The sequence below is a fragment of the Mixophyes fleayi genome, chromosome 4 (genome assembly GCF_038048845.1).
Source record: "Mixophyes fleayi isolate aMixFle1 chromosome 4, aMixFle1.hap1, whole genome shotgun sequence".
Lineage (NCBI taxonomy): Eukaryota > Metazoa > Chordata > Amphibia > Anura > Limnodynastidae > Mixophyes > Mixophyes fleayi.
In genome coordinates, this window is record NC_134405.1 from 166,697,607 (window position 1) to 166,716,728 (window position 19,122).

General features: G+C 37.3%; 1 protein-coding gene across 1 annotated transcript in view; it reads right to left on the reverse strand.

Annotated features, from left to right (window-relative positions):
- COG5 (component of oligomeric golgi complex 5) overlaps positions 1-19,122 on the reverse strand; it is a 295,484-nt gene that overhangs the window by 109,568 nt on the left and 166,794 nt on the right. Inside the window, exons 8-10 of the mRNA XM_075208803.1 lie at positions 6,253-6,418; positions 814-926; positions 658-735 (exon numbers count right to left, since the gene is read on the reverse strand). Of these exons, the coding sequence (XP_075064904.1) occupies positions 658-735; positions 814-926; positions 6,253-6,418 (357 nt within the window). The remainder of the gene's footprint in view (positions 1-657; positions 736-813; positions 927-6,252; positions 6,419-19,122) is intronic.

The following is a 19,122-nucleotide window of genomic DNA, read 5'->3' on the forward strand; positions in this document are numbered from 1 at the left end:
ATTTATTGCATAAATTGCAGCCATAGATAGAAAGGGATTTTATTAAAACGTTTATAAATATAATGATTTATTTTAGGCCAAGCTCCATATAAACAAACGGACACATAGAAATCAGTCGTAAGAATCCCCACATAACTCTACGTGACCAATAGAGAACCTAGAGAAGTATAATAGTCATCACTGTTTACAAACTGGTTTTTATAGTGCTGAAACTAAAAGACTACCGCTATTAGTGAAGAAAGGTGCAAAACAAACTACTCATATACTAGTTATTTTATCATTGCTTACAATATTGTGTGTCAGCTTAAAACAAACGGTTATGCATATAAAAAAAATTAGATCCAATTACTGTAGCATTAATCCCATTCAATGTATAGTGGAACAAAAAACCTCAATCCTTATAAAAATAAGGTTGGCATGATAGTTGTAGGCAGGTCATCACAATGGAGACCTGCCTAACTATATTAAAATGAGATCTAAGCATAAAATATATTAGCATCATTTTTTAAAGAAGCAAAACTCTAATATCCAAAGTAGCTCTAACCAAGTGATAATCTAACTAATATATAAAAATATATATATTATACACACAGTTTATTATACGCACAGTATACAAGAGTTGTGCCTTAATGTCCAGCGTCTAACTATAATGCTCACCTTTGCAATTTCATCAATAAAGCAAACATGGGACACAGGGTCTCTTTTCTTCATCAAGACCTTCTGAAGATGCTGCACCTGTAACACACATTTACGTATGAAAGCACAGTTTCATTGTTTTGTTTTTTTATAGCAAATTCGTAGTCAAAGTTTTACCTGGACGCAGGCGGCATAAATTTGGTCCATTAATTTCTCCATATTTGTCCAAAGTGCGGCTCGAAAAGCTGCTGTGTTTCCAGGCTGAGGCATAGCTGCACGGCCTGGTGGTCCTAATCAAACAAATTAATACAATTAAATGTAAAATAAAAAAAATAGTCTTCTTTGAAATAACAAACTTTGGGCTAAAAAACATTTTTTCACATTTTATTTCCTTACATCATGGAATCAATATAGATTTATTCTGAAAGTGCTACCAATGACCACCACAAAATACTCTGTAATGTCAAATAAAAAAAAGAATTATTTTCTTAATTACAAATAAATTACAGTGAATAAGGGAACAATTGATTACATGAATATTCACCCCCCCCCACCCTTATCTTAATGCAACAATCCCATTAAAAATTAGGTTTGTTTTTTTAACATAAATCTCTGCAGCATGCTATAAGAAAAAAACTTGGTAATTACAATTTCCTTGATTTGTTTCTTCAGACTACTATTAATGATTTTTAAAGCTGCAGAGAATATTCACACAGTGTCAAGTGACTACCAAGGCAAACACAGTCACAAGGCACACGATGTAGGGAGCAGAGGGGCTTTGGAACACCACACTGAGCTCTGCGTACACTCTAACCCCCCCTCTTTCTCACCCCTCCCATGACATGTTGAGAGCTATAAGTCTGTGTGTGTGACTGACAGCCATATTTGTCTGGCCTCCAGAGATATTTTGAAAAAGGAGATAATGATTTGCAGAAGCACAGCTAGGAAAAATGATGCATGCTTAAAAGATACTTAACTTGCTATTTAAAGAAAAAACCTATGTGGAATTGCTGCTTTGATAACTGGTATAAACATATTATCAATGTAATTATAGTTATGAGCATGAATGTAACTACCAAGATAGCAGGTTTAACAGCTTCTACAGGACCTGGCAGCATTAGATGTCTGCTTGGCAAGAATATGGCGAGGACAGGTACAAAATGTGAGTTTGTTGTACACTCCTACACTTGGAATTTGTAGATGAGTCTGCAAGATAAGCTTCTCCTGTAAAGTAGGATGGGGAAATGTGAAATAGGTTTCCTGAAAGAAGGCAACATCAAAACATCATTTTTGAAGGGATGAGAGGAAGACTGATCATTTTGAAGAGTGTGTAACCCATTCATTTTCAGTGATACCAAGAGGGATAGAGTGTAGTGGAGGGACGTTGTAAGAGCATGGATGACACATGTTGTGGAGTTTTGGATGTAGAAGATATACCGTAATATGCTGCAGAGAGAATACAACATTGGAACAAATGTACAAGAAAAAAGAACAAGCATGAAGGGAAAGTGGTAGCTATTGTGAGGGTGAAATGCGTAAGAGCAGTGACAAAGCCACTGGCACTCCAGTGTTGTGAACTTCAATGGGATTAAAACTACTCAGAACTAATCACGAAAACAAATAAGATAACCGATTAACAAAATGAGTAAAGTTCTATATGACGTTCAATGTATAGAAACTAACAGTTAGATCCTCGCTTAGAGGTGCTTATAGAAAGACGGTGCAATGTGCGACTGATGCAACACTCGCGTTATTAGATGTACTTGGGAGAGTAGGAGCACATTATCCTTTTATTACTAATCGGGTTGCCTATATTATATTTTACAAAACTGAAGGTTAATGAGGAGCAAGCTTTATTATCAACTTTATGTATATCATCCCATGCAGATCAAACAGAGGATAACTCGATTTAAGGGTGTATAATATTAAGGGGTAGTATTCAACTAAGTGAGCACAAAAATGCAATTATAATGGAAAAGGTACATGTGGAAGAGAACCCATTGCAAAATAAGGCAGCAAAACCTTCACACGTTTAAAGAAGCAATCCAGGTGAAACTGAAACCTTTTGTGACCCGAGGGAAAAAGAGAATGCGAAGAAAAGACAAAAAAGCATAACTGAGAAATACTAGTAATTTGGGACAGAATAATTATAGTTTCTTTCAAAGCCAGATTAGGGTGAACGTAGTTTCTGAGTGGTGATCGGAGAGAGGTCATTAAATAGTTAAACCTCTGTACTAGAATAGCAGACAGAAAACACATTCCTTGACACCTACATAATCTTTAACACTGTAGAAGTGCTAATGAGAATAAGGTCTGTATCCAATGCTTCAAGGCAGGATGGATATAAAAAGGCAGAAAAGGTAGCCAGGGAGAATATGGGCATCAATAGTTTCAAGGTACATTCTTGATGCATATTTTGTTTTGGATGGCCTTATAGAGCCTTGCATTTCTCAGCGAGAGTGGCCATTTGTGATCGGAATGTGGAAATTTCTTGTTTTGACGCAAATTGGGACAAGCCTAATTAATCTCACGTCTTGGTTTTGAAATCATCTGTTCATTGACAGATTTCAGTGTCTTGTTTGAAATGTAAACTTGATGTCCTGAAACAGGGTGTTGATCAGTTGCTATGTTAGCAGCGGGAGCTCTTCATCCACCTGTGGGTCTGTACCAGGAATTTGGCTAGTGTTCTGAGAAGCCAACTGAGCCTGCAAGTTTTGCCTTTCTTACCTTTTTTTTAAAAATGCATTGGACTCTGTAGGACCCATTTTTTACCCTGATTAGATAATTTAACTTAATTAGAATATTGCAATCAGAAAGAAATATACCACACTAATAGGTGTAGGTGCCAGGCTAGTAGTATGCCATAGGATAAACAAAGTGCGCACTATGGATAGTACAATACAGGATTATGAGAGTCTGAAATGAGACTAACAGTAGTCCAGTCAACAGCTATCCAGGTACGAGAATATGAGTGTTCGGAACTTAGAACATGCCAGGGACCTCTGTAATGGTCTCAAAATATTATATAAAGCCTAATGTGAAGTCAGCAACCCACTGAAGAGAGTCAAGGGTGAAGAACAATGTTTCTTGGGCCAGACAGTATCTGCCAAAGTAATAATTTTGGAGTGTGGGTAGAAGCAGTGAAGTAGTAGGGACTTAAGTGCAGCATGGATTGCACCCAGATAAGCTTGGTCTTTCAAAGTTCTAAGTCAAAACTTGAGTAGAGTAACCAAAAGGCCAATTACAAATGGAGTGAGCTCTATGAGGTAATGTTGGTACGGGAGGACATGATTTTTTTATGAGCAGAATCATGGGTTGAAATTTCAAGTGAATGCCACAATTTAAGTTTGAAGGGTATATGAGGGCTGTATCCGGAAAGGGTGTGCAAATAGGTGCTTGAGAGTCAAGTTGAATGCTACGGCTGTAGAGTAAGCCACAATATGTGCACTAGTGTGAAGTGTAGTCTAGAGGCTAGGCAATGTGCTCTAGGGATGGATAAATAGTTTGAGCCTTGCGACAACAGGCTGCCACCCAATTTAGCTGCTAAGGATCAGCAGCAGAAGAATGCTCAAAAGCTCTAGAAGCTATTTGTATATAATGGGGTCATGAGGAAGTATATTTAAGCACAAAGCAAAAATGTCTTTGTCTTGCAAATAGCCATTTTGTAAACATATAATCATGAGGCGTATGTCAACAAGTGCACAACAGTATGAAAGAGATGGGAAACTGCTGCCCTATAGCCTGTCATCGTAACCTGCAAGTAACATAAGTACATATATCTCTAACCTCCTTTGAAAACACTGGAATTTTTCTCTGTGTGCCCAGCAATAATTATAACCAGTTATATATAGCAAAAAACAAAAGTGGGAAATATTTTAAAAAGCTAAACTATTTATGAACATATTACATTATATTGCTCCTATCCATTAATAGCAAAACATGTAACTTTAATTTAAAGCTTTTTTTTTTGCTTTTATTAATGTTTTCCATCTACATCCTAACATGTATCCTACTTTAGAACAAATTAATTCTATGAGCAATACTTTTTTCTATAAAGATGTATTGGATGGGGAGGTGTAGTTAGCTCCCTTTGGAAATTGCTCCACACCTATCCATTCAGGTTATCTTGGGATTTTATCAAAACCATTTAGAAAGCTTGTAGTATCCTGGAGAGCTCCCACTAAATGAACAGAGGTACAATGTTATGTAAATATAATATGTGAAACAGCATGGACAGTACAGGGTTACCCTTGTGGATACTTGCATTTATCAGAGAAGGCTAGTTTACATGAAATACATGTTGTCATGTGTTGCTATTGATGGATAAGTGCAATAAAATGTAATATGTTCACATCTATAGCTAGCTAAGCACTGTTGGAGTATTTTCTATTTGGATGTACACGCTGTTATTACTGAGCCCAGGCCAAGACACATGAACAATGTGGATAGGTTACTGGGTTTCAGTGTTTGCTGCGCACTGTGGGGCTCCTGTTAATGACATCATTGCACCAGTGCGAGATGACTTCTTTAAATAATGTGGCCTCTTAGAAGTTATTGTCTGGTGATCACGTGTAATCCCCAGAGAATAACCGCTACACTACAGGCTAATAATTAGTCTGGGGATGGGGAGTCCCCTATTTGAAATTATGTGGCCTCCTAATAGTTAATGCTTGATGATCACATGTGATCACTTGACAAAACCACCATACATTACAGAACACATTAAATAGCCCATAATGCATGAGGCGTGTGGTAATGCCTATCCTAGCTCCAAGAAACTATGGGGACCCCCTCATTTGAAAGAGGGTAGTCCGGAGAAGGGGTGTTTTATAAACATCAATTGACAAATTACATGATATTGAGGTACATTGTGCATATTTTTATCAGTAACTTAGCAAAACCATGTCTTAAATTACTGGTAAAAGGATTTGCAGCATTTCATTTTAGTAAAAAAACAAAGACACACTGGGCTACAGAGTTCTTGTCACTATACTAATTTGCTTACTGTGTAATTTATGGCTTCAATTCAATGCCTCGTTTGCATTTTTAAAACATTGTTTTATTAAGTAAATAAATGAACAGATAAATAGCAAACTTACTATGGTAATCTAGGTGGTTATTTACATGTATAAAAATATAAACCTGGTTTAAAATGACTCCAACATATTTGCAGAACAAAACCATGCGTGGAGACAAATGAAAATTTAAAACATAGAAAATAGATTTGAAACAATGAGTCATTTCATAGGACTATCTCTGTATGAGACATAAAGGTAACCTGGAATTTAAAAAAAATAAAAAATAAAAAGATTATGTAGTTTAAATATTGTGTAGACAGGAAATGTCCACAAGACACCTTTTATTATGATGCAAATTGATAGCTATTTAGTTTATGAAAATCATGCAAAAGTCTGCAATGTGTTTTATTAACAGAATTATGTGTGAATAACATTGCAGCTGCTATAAAAAAAAACTCTTTCAAATTTAATGCGGAGAGTGCAAAATAAAGAAGCAATCCTGTATAAAAATAGAAAGGCATACGTTAACAAGGTAAACACTTGTTCTTCACAGTTGGTGACAATGCTGAAATTAAATGCTTTAAAATTGCTTTCATACCTCTCTGGACAGCTTGTGATGTTTGCGTTAGAACTTTGATATCTAGAGCATGGTTGATATTTTCATCTAGTGCTGTGCAATAACCATCCACAACACTAGTAATGATCTCTTTTAGAGCTCCCAGGTTGTAGAACACTTGAAGTGCTGTCCCAACTTGTGTTGGGTTCTAAGAAAGGAAAACAGAAATGGTTAAATTCGAAAATCTCTCAAGTGTTTCCATATAGGCACAGTTGCCAACCATCCCTAATTTCCAGGGACAGTCCCTGGTTTTAATCCTTGTATTATTTGTCAGTGAAAATGTCTATTTCTGTATTATAGATATCAACACAGCACAATTCCTGTTACTCTGTATTTTGAATTCTATTTTCACTAGCTTTCTCATTTGTTTTATTGGATAGGCTTTATAATGAATAACATCATGATGGATTGTATAGTTCCCCAAGATCCACCTAGGCAATACAAAGTATGATGTGTTTAGGTGTACCTATTACTGCAGCCTAGTGTCCCTGGAAATAATGTTAAATGTAGGCAACTATAGTTTAGAGTGTTATGCTTTGCTACTACTTACATTTATCAATAAAATAAGTCAATACTGTATGCTCTCAAATATATACAGCCCTTATTAATTAATAATCTATAACGATATCTAGATCTATCTATAAAAATCTATAAATCTATCTATATAAATCTATCATATCTCTATCTCTCTCTCTGTATGTATATAAATAGATATATAAATATGTCTATCTATCTATCTATATATATATATATATATATATATATATATATATATATATATATATATATATACACACACACACACACACACACACACACACACACACATACAGTGCTGGGGGAATATGTTGGCTTTTCACTATGAATAATATCAAATATTACTCTCTAAGGAGAATATGTCAGAATGTACAGGTTTGTCAAATTAGCCCATCAATTACTAACACAATTTAAACTACATTAAAATACAGTCTATATCTTACTTGGTTTCAGTTACCCACAAAAGCCTGTATAATATCAAGTTGTCAAAAATAAAAGATGATCGATACATATTTTTTTATTGAAATTGATATCTGTCAATTTCATCTATTTGACTGCTTCACCAAAAATGTTTATCTTGCAGAAATGATATTATGAAATATGGCAAGCTAAAGCCTAATATATATATTTTAACCAACATACTAAAATATTGTACTGGATGCAGGAAAAAAAAATATTTACATGAGATGGAATGTAGACAATCCACACTCTTAATGGTTTAATAAATAATAATGCTGTTTTCAAGGCAGTTGCAGAAGACATACAGTGGATTAGATTTTTAAGGAAGATTTAAATACATTTCATGTTCTAGGCCAAACACGTTGTACTTAGTATACCATTTGCAAAAGTTCGTACATCTGGTATTCCATTAATCTGTTAAGCACTAAACTAAGATGAGCGATTTTCTGGGTCACTGTGATTCAGATTTATTCTACTGGGCTGAAACTATATGTAATTATTAATCCACAGGAATTCATATCTCATCCCATCCTTGGGTCTGCAACAGGTGGGCTTATGGGACATAAAGCTCTGAATCTGACTGCCAAAGCTCATCAGACAGAATATTCCCTAATACTACACAGTACTGCATTTATCAAAACTTGCTGGATTGTTCCATTTTGAAGAAAGATTTACCCGGATATGGCACAAGTGAAGAATGGTATAACATATATAATTGCATTAACCTATGCCTTAAAAGTGGGCACTTAAGGATTTTTATTGTGTTGAAAATAAATGCAAACACAACAGTTGGCAACAAAAATCTCAAATAAAAAAAAGAATGGAACGGACGAGAAAAAAAAGCAGAAAGAACACCTGCAAAGGGCAAGATAATATTTTGGATGATGTGGTAATTCATTCTATATATGGCAGCCTCACAGGTAATACAATGGGGGGCATGTACAAAATGAAAACAATGCAGAGGTGCAGCACAAACACTGTGCTTTCCTCTCTCATGCCACGCACCTATAGTCACACATTCTTGTAGGATCTTCTGCAGTTTGGAAAACACGTTCCTTGATGTGCGTCCAAATTAACTTACAGCAAACATATTTTCTATGAAGTATCTAAACAGGAGGCGTGTGCAACACATTTAATATGTATTTGATGTTCATTCGGAGATTAATAGGAGGGAAAGACTCTTTCTTGTGAAAGTGAAGGGGGTTTCCACATATCTTTACTTTAGTGCTAGACATCTCTCAGCAGTAATTATATGATAAAACCATCTTTTATAGCACTGGAAAATTTAGGGACTAATTTACTTACATATGAATGGCTTTAGAGACAAAATGTATTACACTTCTTTTAGACATCAAGGACCACTAATACACCTTCCCACCATTTTGATAGACTAACAATCTCACTAATCAATATAAAGTTTACATAAGTGAATTCCTGCTTGGTCAAGCTCTTGATTCTCACACATTCTCCCTTTCTCCCCAGCACTATATCATATGAACAAAAAAATAATAAATCACATTAACTGCTATAAACAAACTGCACTGCAGAAAACGGAGTTTCTGGTAAAAGCTAGTGAGTCACTTTCTCACAGACCAGATATATATATATATATATATATATATATATATATATATATATATATATATATATATATTTCATGAAACCGAACAATTAACACAAAAGACTAGCCAATGCAAATATAGTCAGACAAAGCTCCTTTGGAATTCAGATACTTTCCAAGAACAGATTCCTGCCTCTTTCTCCCCTTGAGTGCTTTCAGAAATAGCCATTGGTGTAGCATATGCACTGCTCTTTGGGAAATGACAAACACCAGCTGTTACTACCCTTCCGCTGGAGTCAGTGGGGTTGCAATTTTGCCTCCATTACTGGCTCAATTTCCTTCCTAGGTTGATCTTCTCAGAATGTTGATATAATACACAGACAGTGTTTTGGTTACTATATAGGTTTTCTGCTTCTACTGCCTAGATGGGTCTTAAAGAATTAGTAAACCTGGTAAAGCCTTAAAGCTTTCTGCCAGTACAAAGAAAATGATATCACCAAACGGATATAACAAGTTACTAATCAATTAAATCTTATTTCATTTAAACAGACTTTTGGATAGATGCCTTATCTTCTCAAGATCTGGCAGCTAAGAATTACATTTCTCAGCCCTTCCTCTGAGTCAGATATCCCCTTTAGTGCACAACAGGCTCTGTTGTTAGAACTGCTTGTATATTCCTTTAATGTCTTATTTGCAATTTATTTGACCTTTTTATTTTCCATCATTGTTTTCCTCCTTCCTATATTACCTTTTTTCCATGGTTGTTTCCTTAGTTTGTATATCTACCTTAAACTGTTACTAATACTAAAATGGTTTACTACCTTTTTATCTAATGTCCCTTCACCATAATAAGCATTGTATTTATACCAATTATTCCGATAATATAACACATTTAAAAGTATTAACAAAGACTGAAATAAACAAACAGTAACATATGACAAAACTGGGCCACAAGTTTAATGGTGATTAGTAACAGGGTGATGGGCCAGTGCAGGATTTATTTTGCATTGACCATCTGCAATGTACTGGGAACTTGTTTTTTGCCCATTTGAATGCAGATTTCCCATAACCAATAACTGACAAAATGGTTTGTTTTACATTTTGCAATTCAAATTATTTAAAGTTTTTACTCACTGAGATGTTTATCTAATATTTATGCAGCTGACTAAAGAAAGAGGCAAAACACACATAGATCATTTTTGTTCACCACACTTTAAAGAAGTATATAACTGCTTTGCTTCTACTTTTCATCATTTCCTCACAACATGAATTACAATTTACATATTCCCCCAACCCAAGTAAGGGCGGTGCAACATCAAGGTTTACTAGTCACAATGTCTTTGTAAGAGAAAGCACTCTAATGTGCCATGTGCAATCAGAACTTCTTTTACATACGGAATGTTGTGGTTTACTGGCAAGATTTTTAGGAATTCAATTGGCCGCATTGTTCGTGAGAATAATGTGGCCTGCGCACTATTACCATTAATATTATACATTAGTAATGCAATTTTAACACAGAGTTTTTCTGGTGGCTCACAGAGCTGCGAGCAAAATCAGCACTGAAATTACAATACAATAATAAAGCATACTATTACTGTAGTAACAGTAATAATGAGCGGGCCGCGTTTTTATCATAAACAACGCAGTCAACTGAATTCCCCTCCTGAGAAAGTGTGTTACTGGGAACGCGTGAAATAGTTATAATTTATGATCAAAAGCAGCGCCCTTGGTTGTTTGTTCTTCCCAGTTTCCATCCAGGCCCACCGATGACTTAGAAACTTAACACAATATGGTACTGTAGTGTCATTTTCACTCCAATACAAAGGGTGTGGTCATGGCTTTTACAAGGTAGCGTAACCTCCATTCCTCTGTCTCTTCCTAGAAACAAAATAGACGACCATGTCCCATATTTGAGAACATTAACTGGTTTGGACCTTCTCTTATCCACAATGCTACCTATCTTACTACAGTGTTTATAACCTATCAGCTGGTAAACTGGATCAACTCTTTAGATTTACAACATTTTTGAAAATTGCGTTGGTGAAATCGGGTTGATGTGAGTGATAGGATGGAGGGCCAATCAGAAGCTGAAAATCACGGAGATTGTGCCTTCTGATTGGTCATCCTGTTCACACAACCCCTCAACAGAAATTTTAATGTGGGGATTCTGGGAAGAATAGAAGCAGGTGAAAAAAAAAATTGCATTTACCGTATTTCCCCATGTATAAGACGCACCTTTTTCCCCAAAATTTTGGGTCCAAAACCTGGGTGCGTCTTATACAGGGGTAGCGATACAGGCTCAGCGGAGGGGGGGGGGGTGATCCAGTAGGAGGGGGACAGGCAGCGTGTCAGCGCGATCCAGCAGGCGGGGACAGTCAGCGGGGATGCAGAAGGCAGAGTGTCAGCGCGATCCAGCAGGCGGGGACAGGCAGCGGGGATGCAGAAGGAGGCAGAGTGTCAGCGCAATCCAGCAGGCGGGGGACAGGCAGCGGGGATGCAGAAGGAGGCAGAGTGTCAGCGTGATCCAGCAGGCGGGGACAGGCAGCGGGGATGCAGAAGGAGGCAGAGTGTCAGCGCGATCCAGCAGGCGGGGGACAGGCAGCGGGGATGCAGAAGGAGGCAGAGTGTCAGCGCGATCCAGCAGGCGGGGATGCAGAAGGAGGCAGAGTGTCAGCGCGATCCAGCAGGCAGGGACAGGCAGCGGGGATGCAGAAGGCAGAGTGTCAGCAGGGATCCAGCAGGCAAGGACAGCTACCGTAATATTTTTTTTCCAAATTTCGGGGCCAAAAGTAAGGTGCGTCTTATACATGGGAGCGCCTTATACATGGGGAAATACGGTAGGTGGTAATGTAGCATCAATAAAAAAACCAACAAAACAGTTAGAAACTAATGCCAGGGGATTTCAAGTGAAAATACTTAAACATATTTTTTAAAATTTTAATGAATATTCACATATCTTTCCAAATGCAATTAAAAAAAAAAAGTTAGACTTTCTTTTGTTATCTCTTCATGTCTCCCTCAAAGAAAATACGGCAGGTCTGTAAAAAGTATAAAATGTTTATGGGGAGCTTTCATGTAGGTCCATTAAACTCTAAGTGCTACACAAATCCATTTAACAGTGGTGCCACAAGATTCTACTGTAAGCAAAAAATTTAATGACCATCAAGTTTATTTGTGAACAAAAAAGTGTTGAAATGAAGATAATGGTTGAAAACCTAAAACAATCTTTTGTGATGATGATTTCACGTGGAATTTTAATACTCAATAAACAGTTAATGTAAATTATTCCTTACAGGGACAAATACCACAGCTGTGAAGACAGAAAAAACATATTTCTAGCTGCTAGTGGTAGTTAGCAACTGGAAAACATACCTGAACTCTCAAAAGCACTGAACAAACATTTTGGGAAGAGGGAAAAGATCCCTGTTGATGGATAACAACCAAAGTCATACTCCAAGCTTAAGTCCATGGCGTCGATTGAGATGCATAGTCTACATCAGCAATGTATACAAGATGTACAAGCAGGGAGATATTAAACAAGTTGTTTTTTTTTACTATTACTGCATTTGGATTGCTGACATACATAAAGAATATCCAATCAAATAAGATAACAGGCAAATCCTATAATGTTGGTTAATTTGGGTGTAAAGCTAAATTACCACGTTGGTCCCAGTCTAATAGCTAGCATATCCCATTCTCTTATAACTACCCTCATCTCCCACTGACTGCCATTAAGGGATTTGCAAAATGCCTGATCTGTGCATGACAGCAGTCCACAGGAAAATTAAAAGAATAGTCATTCTATCTCAGTAAGACAGTTGCTTATGATGGGTTAGCCATGAGATTGATCCAATCATGTACTGCCTCTCCTTTTTTCACAATTTCTGACCTTTTAAAATATTCTCAGCCAAACTGTTGCTAACATACAACTAGTTTTAACTAATTTGAAAGCAATGCTTTTGATTTTTTAAAAAGTCATTTAGATATGTAGATTTTACAACTCTAGCTAAATTGATTGGTTATATAGTACTGTATGTACGCTTTTATTTTTTTTTACCAATGTAAGCCAGCCAGAAAAGAGGCAATGTGTGATAGTTCCTAATGATGATGTGAAAACATTGTGCCAATGTTCCACTGTTAAAAATTAAATAAAAAATAATTAGAGAAATATCTATTTTAAATATATCTGTCTTTAGAGCAACTTAACCATGTGCATAAAACACCTACAATCATACCTCCTTCATGTTCTAATGTTTATATGGCACCATACTTTTCTACTCTCTCAGACTCCTGAAGACCAGGCACTCTCCTGAATCTCGGACTGAGGTGGGGCTTAATGACGCAATTCCTGTCACTAAGCCCCACCAGTACCTTGTAAAGCCACAAACCGAGACTGAAGGCAGGGCTACGGTGATATGATTGCGTCACCACACACCCTCCCCAACTTGACAGCTGACTTCTCCTTGCCAGGTATGCCTGGCACACAATGCTCTACTCTTTATGTTTTCTGTTATATTAGAGTACTCCAGTAATCAGTAAGTGCAGTATAAAAGAATGAATTTAAAAAATAATGCTGGCAGCAATCATTTCATTTAACTGCAATAGGTAAATAAGGTAGGAGAAGGCGGTGCACAGTGCATCCACTGAAATGTATATCTTTGGAAAACAGAACATTAAAAAACAATACAATACACATAATACACATAACTGTATATTTGCTTGACACTTGGAAAATTAAAGGAATGACCTACTTACCATTTATATATAGTAATAGCTTACTAGGAAGGACTAAGGCTAGGTACACACTGGCCCAATGATTGCACGGAAAAACTCCAAATCAGCCGACATCTGACCGTTTGGTCAGATATCATGTGAGTGTGTATAGTGACACGATAATCTAAAGTCGTATCAAAGTGCTGATCATCGTTTCATTTGGTTGGTCGTATGGTTTAATATTTTCCGACCAATCACTGACCGATCGTGTAGTGTGTATGCACTCATGCTCATGATCTCCATAGAGTTTACAGAGTCTGGCTCTTTTCAGCCAATACTAGGAATGAATGTCCCGGTGACTAAATGTAGAGAGTGCTGTAGAAGGAATACTTAATTTGTTCGTTCTGAGAGAGAATGTTTTGTTTGAAAGTCACAGAAGCTAGCGAAATTCTTTAGGACATGTGGATAGCTATGACAAGGCGGATTTAATCGGTGTGACAATGTGACAAGTATGAATGAATGAATGTTGTGCCGTCATTGTCTGAAGACTAGAGGACTAGATGAAGCGCACAGATCTGAAGGTAAATCGTGTCAGTGTGTATGCATGAATCATCAGACTGATCAGACCTTCAGTCGTAGGCACCATCGTTTAAAATAACAGGTCAGTCGGAAAATTCTTCAGTGTGTACCTAGCCTAAGTCTGTTCCTGCAAGAATGTTGGAAGCTTAAATCATGGTTTTTCTGCATCTGGTTTTCACGCTTTGAAATCTCAAAACTTATCTTAAAACTTTTCTCATAAGCACAAATAGGTTTTTCACATGTCATTGCCAGGTAAATCTGAACATGCTAAGGCTAGGGATGCACAGGATTTGCTGAGTTCTCTATTTTAAATGAGCATAATGTTTTGCATATGCCTATTAAAGTCTATAGACAAAATTAATCTAGAACTCATGAGCTACTGATAAAAATAATTTCATTAACATGTGATTAAAAATCACAGTGTATGTTGGATGGGTGAAACTCAAGAAGCAGTCAGCATAGTCTGACAGTAACTCGGACATATATTATCTATTGAAAAATTAACTTGCAGCATTTTAAACTACAGGAAAAGCATTCCAGCGGGGCACTTAATCAAGCTGCAATGCAAGGGCAAAAAGGCATCCGCAATATTTTAGGATAAAGACGTCTTGGGACATAAGGTTGCATAGGCCCAACTCCCCGTGCAAGACGAGGAGTCTGACTTTAAAGAGAATGACTTCTCCCCAATAACACACAGAGGTTTCTTATATCTTTAATTGAAGAAGCAAAGGAGACTGGTCCATCAATCCATTCACAGGTATAAAAAAGCACCCATACTGTGAAAACTAAGCTTATCTCCTGTGGGAAGAGAACTGACCAGCAACAAAGAAGAATTGATGACATAGGTTACTTAACATGTAGTTGAAGATTTAACAAAAATCCACAAGAAATAACATACCTGCAAGAAAGCGACAATGTTTTTGATCATTGGACAAGGAGGAATAATCCCAGAAGAGGCAGAGGGTGCTCATCTTGATACTTACCTTAGGAAATAGTTGTACCAATGAGCCCCTGATATTCTGGAGATTCATCTGCACTTAGATGAGCACTTTGGGCTCTGAAAGTTAAGTTTTCATCTGCTTTGCATTCTGCTTGCTACTCAGATCTGCTATGCAGTACAGGTTGTCTCCTTCTACTGATCAGAAGGCTTCACTTTATAAGTTCTCACCTGTCCTGCACTCAACTAAACGCTAATGATTCCAACCTTGCATCAAGCAGTTCCAGGCTCTGCATTCAGCAGTCTTCTGGTTCCTGATACATAGTTGTGAAACCTGGGGGTAAATGTATTCAGCTCCGGGTTCCTTAACACCCGTGAGATCGGCGTCTTCGGCGTTTAAATTTAAAGCGGCGCTGCTTGTAAAGGGAAACTTCCCTTTACAAGGCAGCGCCGCTTTAAATTTAAACGCCGAAGACGCCGAACTCGCGGGTGTTGAAGAACCCGGAGCTTAATACATTTATCCCTAGTGTCTCCTGGTTCCTGATACTTTTATTTGCAACCTACAGCCTGCTGGCTCCGGATATCTGTTATTTGTATCTGCATGTTATTCATGTAGTACTATACAGTATCATAAGGCACAGACTTTAACCATCATCATTGCTCACTCTATTGGGCATGTGCATTAAAGACTGTTATACCTGTATTTACATAAAGACTGTGTTTATTTGTGCATTACTACAAAGACTGCTTTCTGCTCACAGAGCCGCAAGCAAAAGTGCGCGGCCTGTGCTGTTCTAAAGAACAACGCAACAAATTGAAATCCCCCATTGAGTCAAGAAAATTCAGGCCCTGGGAGAATATTACAAATTTATGATATCTCATCAATTATGCGGGGCAAAACACAGGACTTTCAATTCATCACCAACATCCTTAGATTCCGCATTTATTTCAATTACTGTTATGGCATCAAAATAAACATCTCATGGACAGAATATCAGAGTCCCAAGTTATATTATACAAAATGGGCATAGCAACAAAAAACCAAGCCCTGGAAGAGCAAGACAAGTGCCATTACATCAGCTGAATCAAGATTTCAGTGTCCTCTGAGGAAGAAATGGACCACAATACCCCAAAATTCCTAGAGCCTCGGACTAGAAGCCACTTAAAATTGACACCACTTGACAGAGCCGTAACTAGGAATTCTAGCGCCCGGGGCGAGAAAGACAAATGCCGCCCCCTAGCCCTCAATTTTAATCAAATTAACCTAAAATATTCCCAAATTGCGCCCCCCTTCAGCATTGCGCCCTGGGCGGCCGCCCCCGTCGCACAGCCCTAGTTACGGCCCTGCCACTTGAATCACTAGAGCAATAGGAAGTACACTGCAGCAGGAGGAGGACCTGCATTTTACACACTGTGGTGACCAATGGCTCAGACCTTGCAGACCTTGAGGCACTTACCTTGACTTTAGTTTTAAAACAGCCACTGAAGCCCGATTAGTGAGACTATAGCCCTGCAGTCAAGCCATTACATTGGGACAAGTTGCCCGATATGGCAAACTATATATGTTTAATGCCTACTTAGAATAAATTAAAGGCACTGATTAGTATTAAACAACTGCTAAATACATTACCTTGCATAGTTTTTTTGTTGGTATATGGTGATCTAGAATGTTATAAAGTAGACGCTCCACCTGCAATTTAAAGTGAACGTTGATGGAGCGCCAACACCAAATTATTTGTAACCTCCTTGGAGGTTAATTTAGAGTTATGGTAAAATTGAAGGAGATTGACCTAATGTGAATGGTAACTCCTACAATATATAAGGGAGTATGTCTCAACCTTCTTCCTAGGAGTACAAAACTCACAATCTGAAAATTTACAGATTTTCTGCTGAATCTTCCCACAGTTGCGTGACTTCACGTAAACAAACCCAATTACTGAAACATTATTTGAAAAAACATTTATGCGTAATGCATTATTTGTTACTACAGCATTATGGATAGTGCTCTGCAAACAAATGGATCTTGTCAATCTCACAACCACATACTGGCAAGACATTCTTATGTCAGTAAGATGTGAGAGATCATTACAGACCGACATGTTGGGGATGGACACAACTAACCAGATGTAACTCAGGGCTTAAGGTTTCAAATTCACACCCATCATCATCATCACCATTTATTTATATAGCGCCACTGATTCCACAGCGCTGTACAGAGAACTCATTCACATCAGTCCATGCCCCATTGGAGCTTACAGTCTAAATCCCCTAACCAACACACAGACAGAGAGACACTAGGGTGAATTTTTGATAGCAGCCAATTAACCTACTAGTATGTTTTTGGAGTGTGGGAGGAAACCGGAGCACCTGGAGGAAACCCACGCAAACACGGGTAGAACATACAAACTCCACACAGATAAGGCCATAGTCGGGAATTGAACTCATGACCCCAGCGCTGTAAGGCAGAAGTACTAACCACTTAGCCACCGTGATGCCCACTTTTGCACTATGCCAAATTGTACTTAACCTTCAAAAATGTATAACTTTAACCAAACATTAACAGTTTGCAAAAAAAATTGCTATTATTTTTTAGCATAAAGTTATTAATAGCTGATGTTATGAGACACAGCAGACAAAAAAGCCTGTATGATCAAGTACTCTGATAATGTGCATCTGTGTGCAAGGATACAACCTATACCACAAGCCATTGGGATGCATGTGAAGTGCATAGACTGATTTTTTCATAACCATCAGCAATATAATTAGATCAAACTCTGAATGTGATTCCCTGATTAGTGGGAAAAAAATTTGCCTAATCATTAATAGACAGATGCCGTCATTTAATGCTTGATGTATATCCTACATCTCCCTTAATTGGATTATTACAGAACATGTTAACTATCAGCAAACAGCAATGCAATTGCTAATATGATTAGATCCTGGTTTGACACTGAAGACTGCACTTAACAAAACAATATAATAGAATGGAAAGAATATTTTAGGTCTTCTGTGCTTTACCTATATTTTCACTATGTAGATATGAAAGTTAATTGATTCAACATAAAATATACAATTCTTTCTACAACCAGATAGTTAAACACTATTAATAATAATTATAGTTACTGAATCAACCATATAGTCCAGAAGCATATGATATACCCATGCTTTATGGCATCACTGCAATTAGTTCACATGCATGCTGCAGACTTGCATTGTAAAGACTGCAGCCATGTATGTGAACTACTTACAATTAATCCATGTAGCATGTGAGTTTCCATTCTGTCCTGTACACAACCCACCTGGTAGCCTATATGCAATGCATGAAACACAGTGGTTGATAACAAAAACTTCATCACAAGGCTGTGAATGGGGAAGTTAATGGGGGAAATAGGTCTTTCTTGTCACATGAGAAGCACTTCAGCACAGCATCTTGATAACAGAACCATTTCTTCTGTGATGGGCAAAAGGTTTCTGATTCACTGCAGTGTTTACTTACAGGTGCTTTTGAACGCCACACTTCTAGCTAAAAAAAAATGTGGAAATCTACTGCAAATCCCATCTTTTAGCAAAACACAAAAACAGTCTATTATTATTACACTGCTTCTTTGACGTTTATTTACATTACAATCATTTCGGAAGAAAAATTCAGGATAACAAATGCAAATAGTTTGGTAACAACCACAATTCTCAAACACTATAACATGCAGATAAAAAAAAGTTCACTCACAGCCATTACATTATATTTCAAGAGCATCAGATGTTTTCTGCTCAAGCAGAAATGAGTGAGACTGGGATTTATTATAGAAGTAAGACCCTAATGGAAATCCACAAGCATAATATTGCTAAAGTCCCCATAAATCCTCTTATTGTGTCTACTGGATGTCAAAATAATATTTGTATAATCCTTCAGATTCTACACGCGGGCTATGAACACTGAGCCACACCAGGAGGAGCCAGGCAGACCACAGATTAAATGAGCTGTAAAAATATGACATTTAGCATTACAAACAGAATCACTCTCTAAATAGGCAGCATCATATAACAATATGTATTCTTAAGTATATTT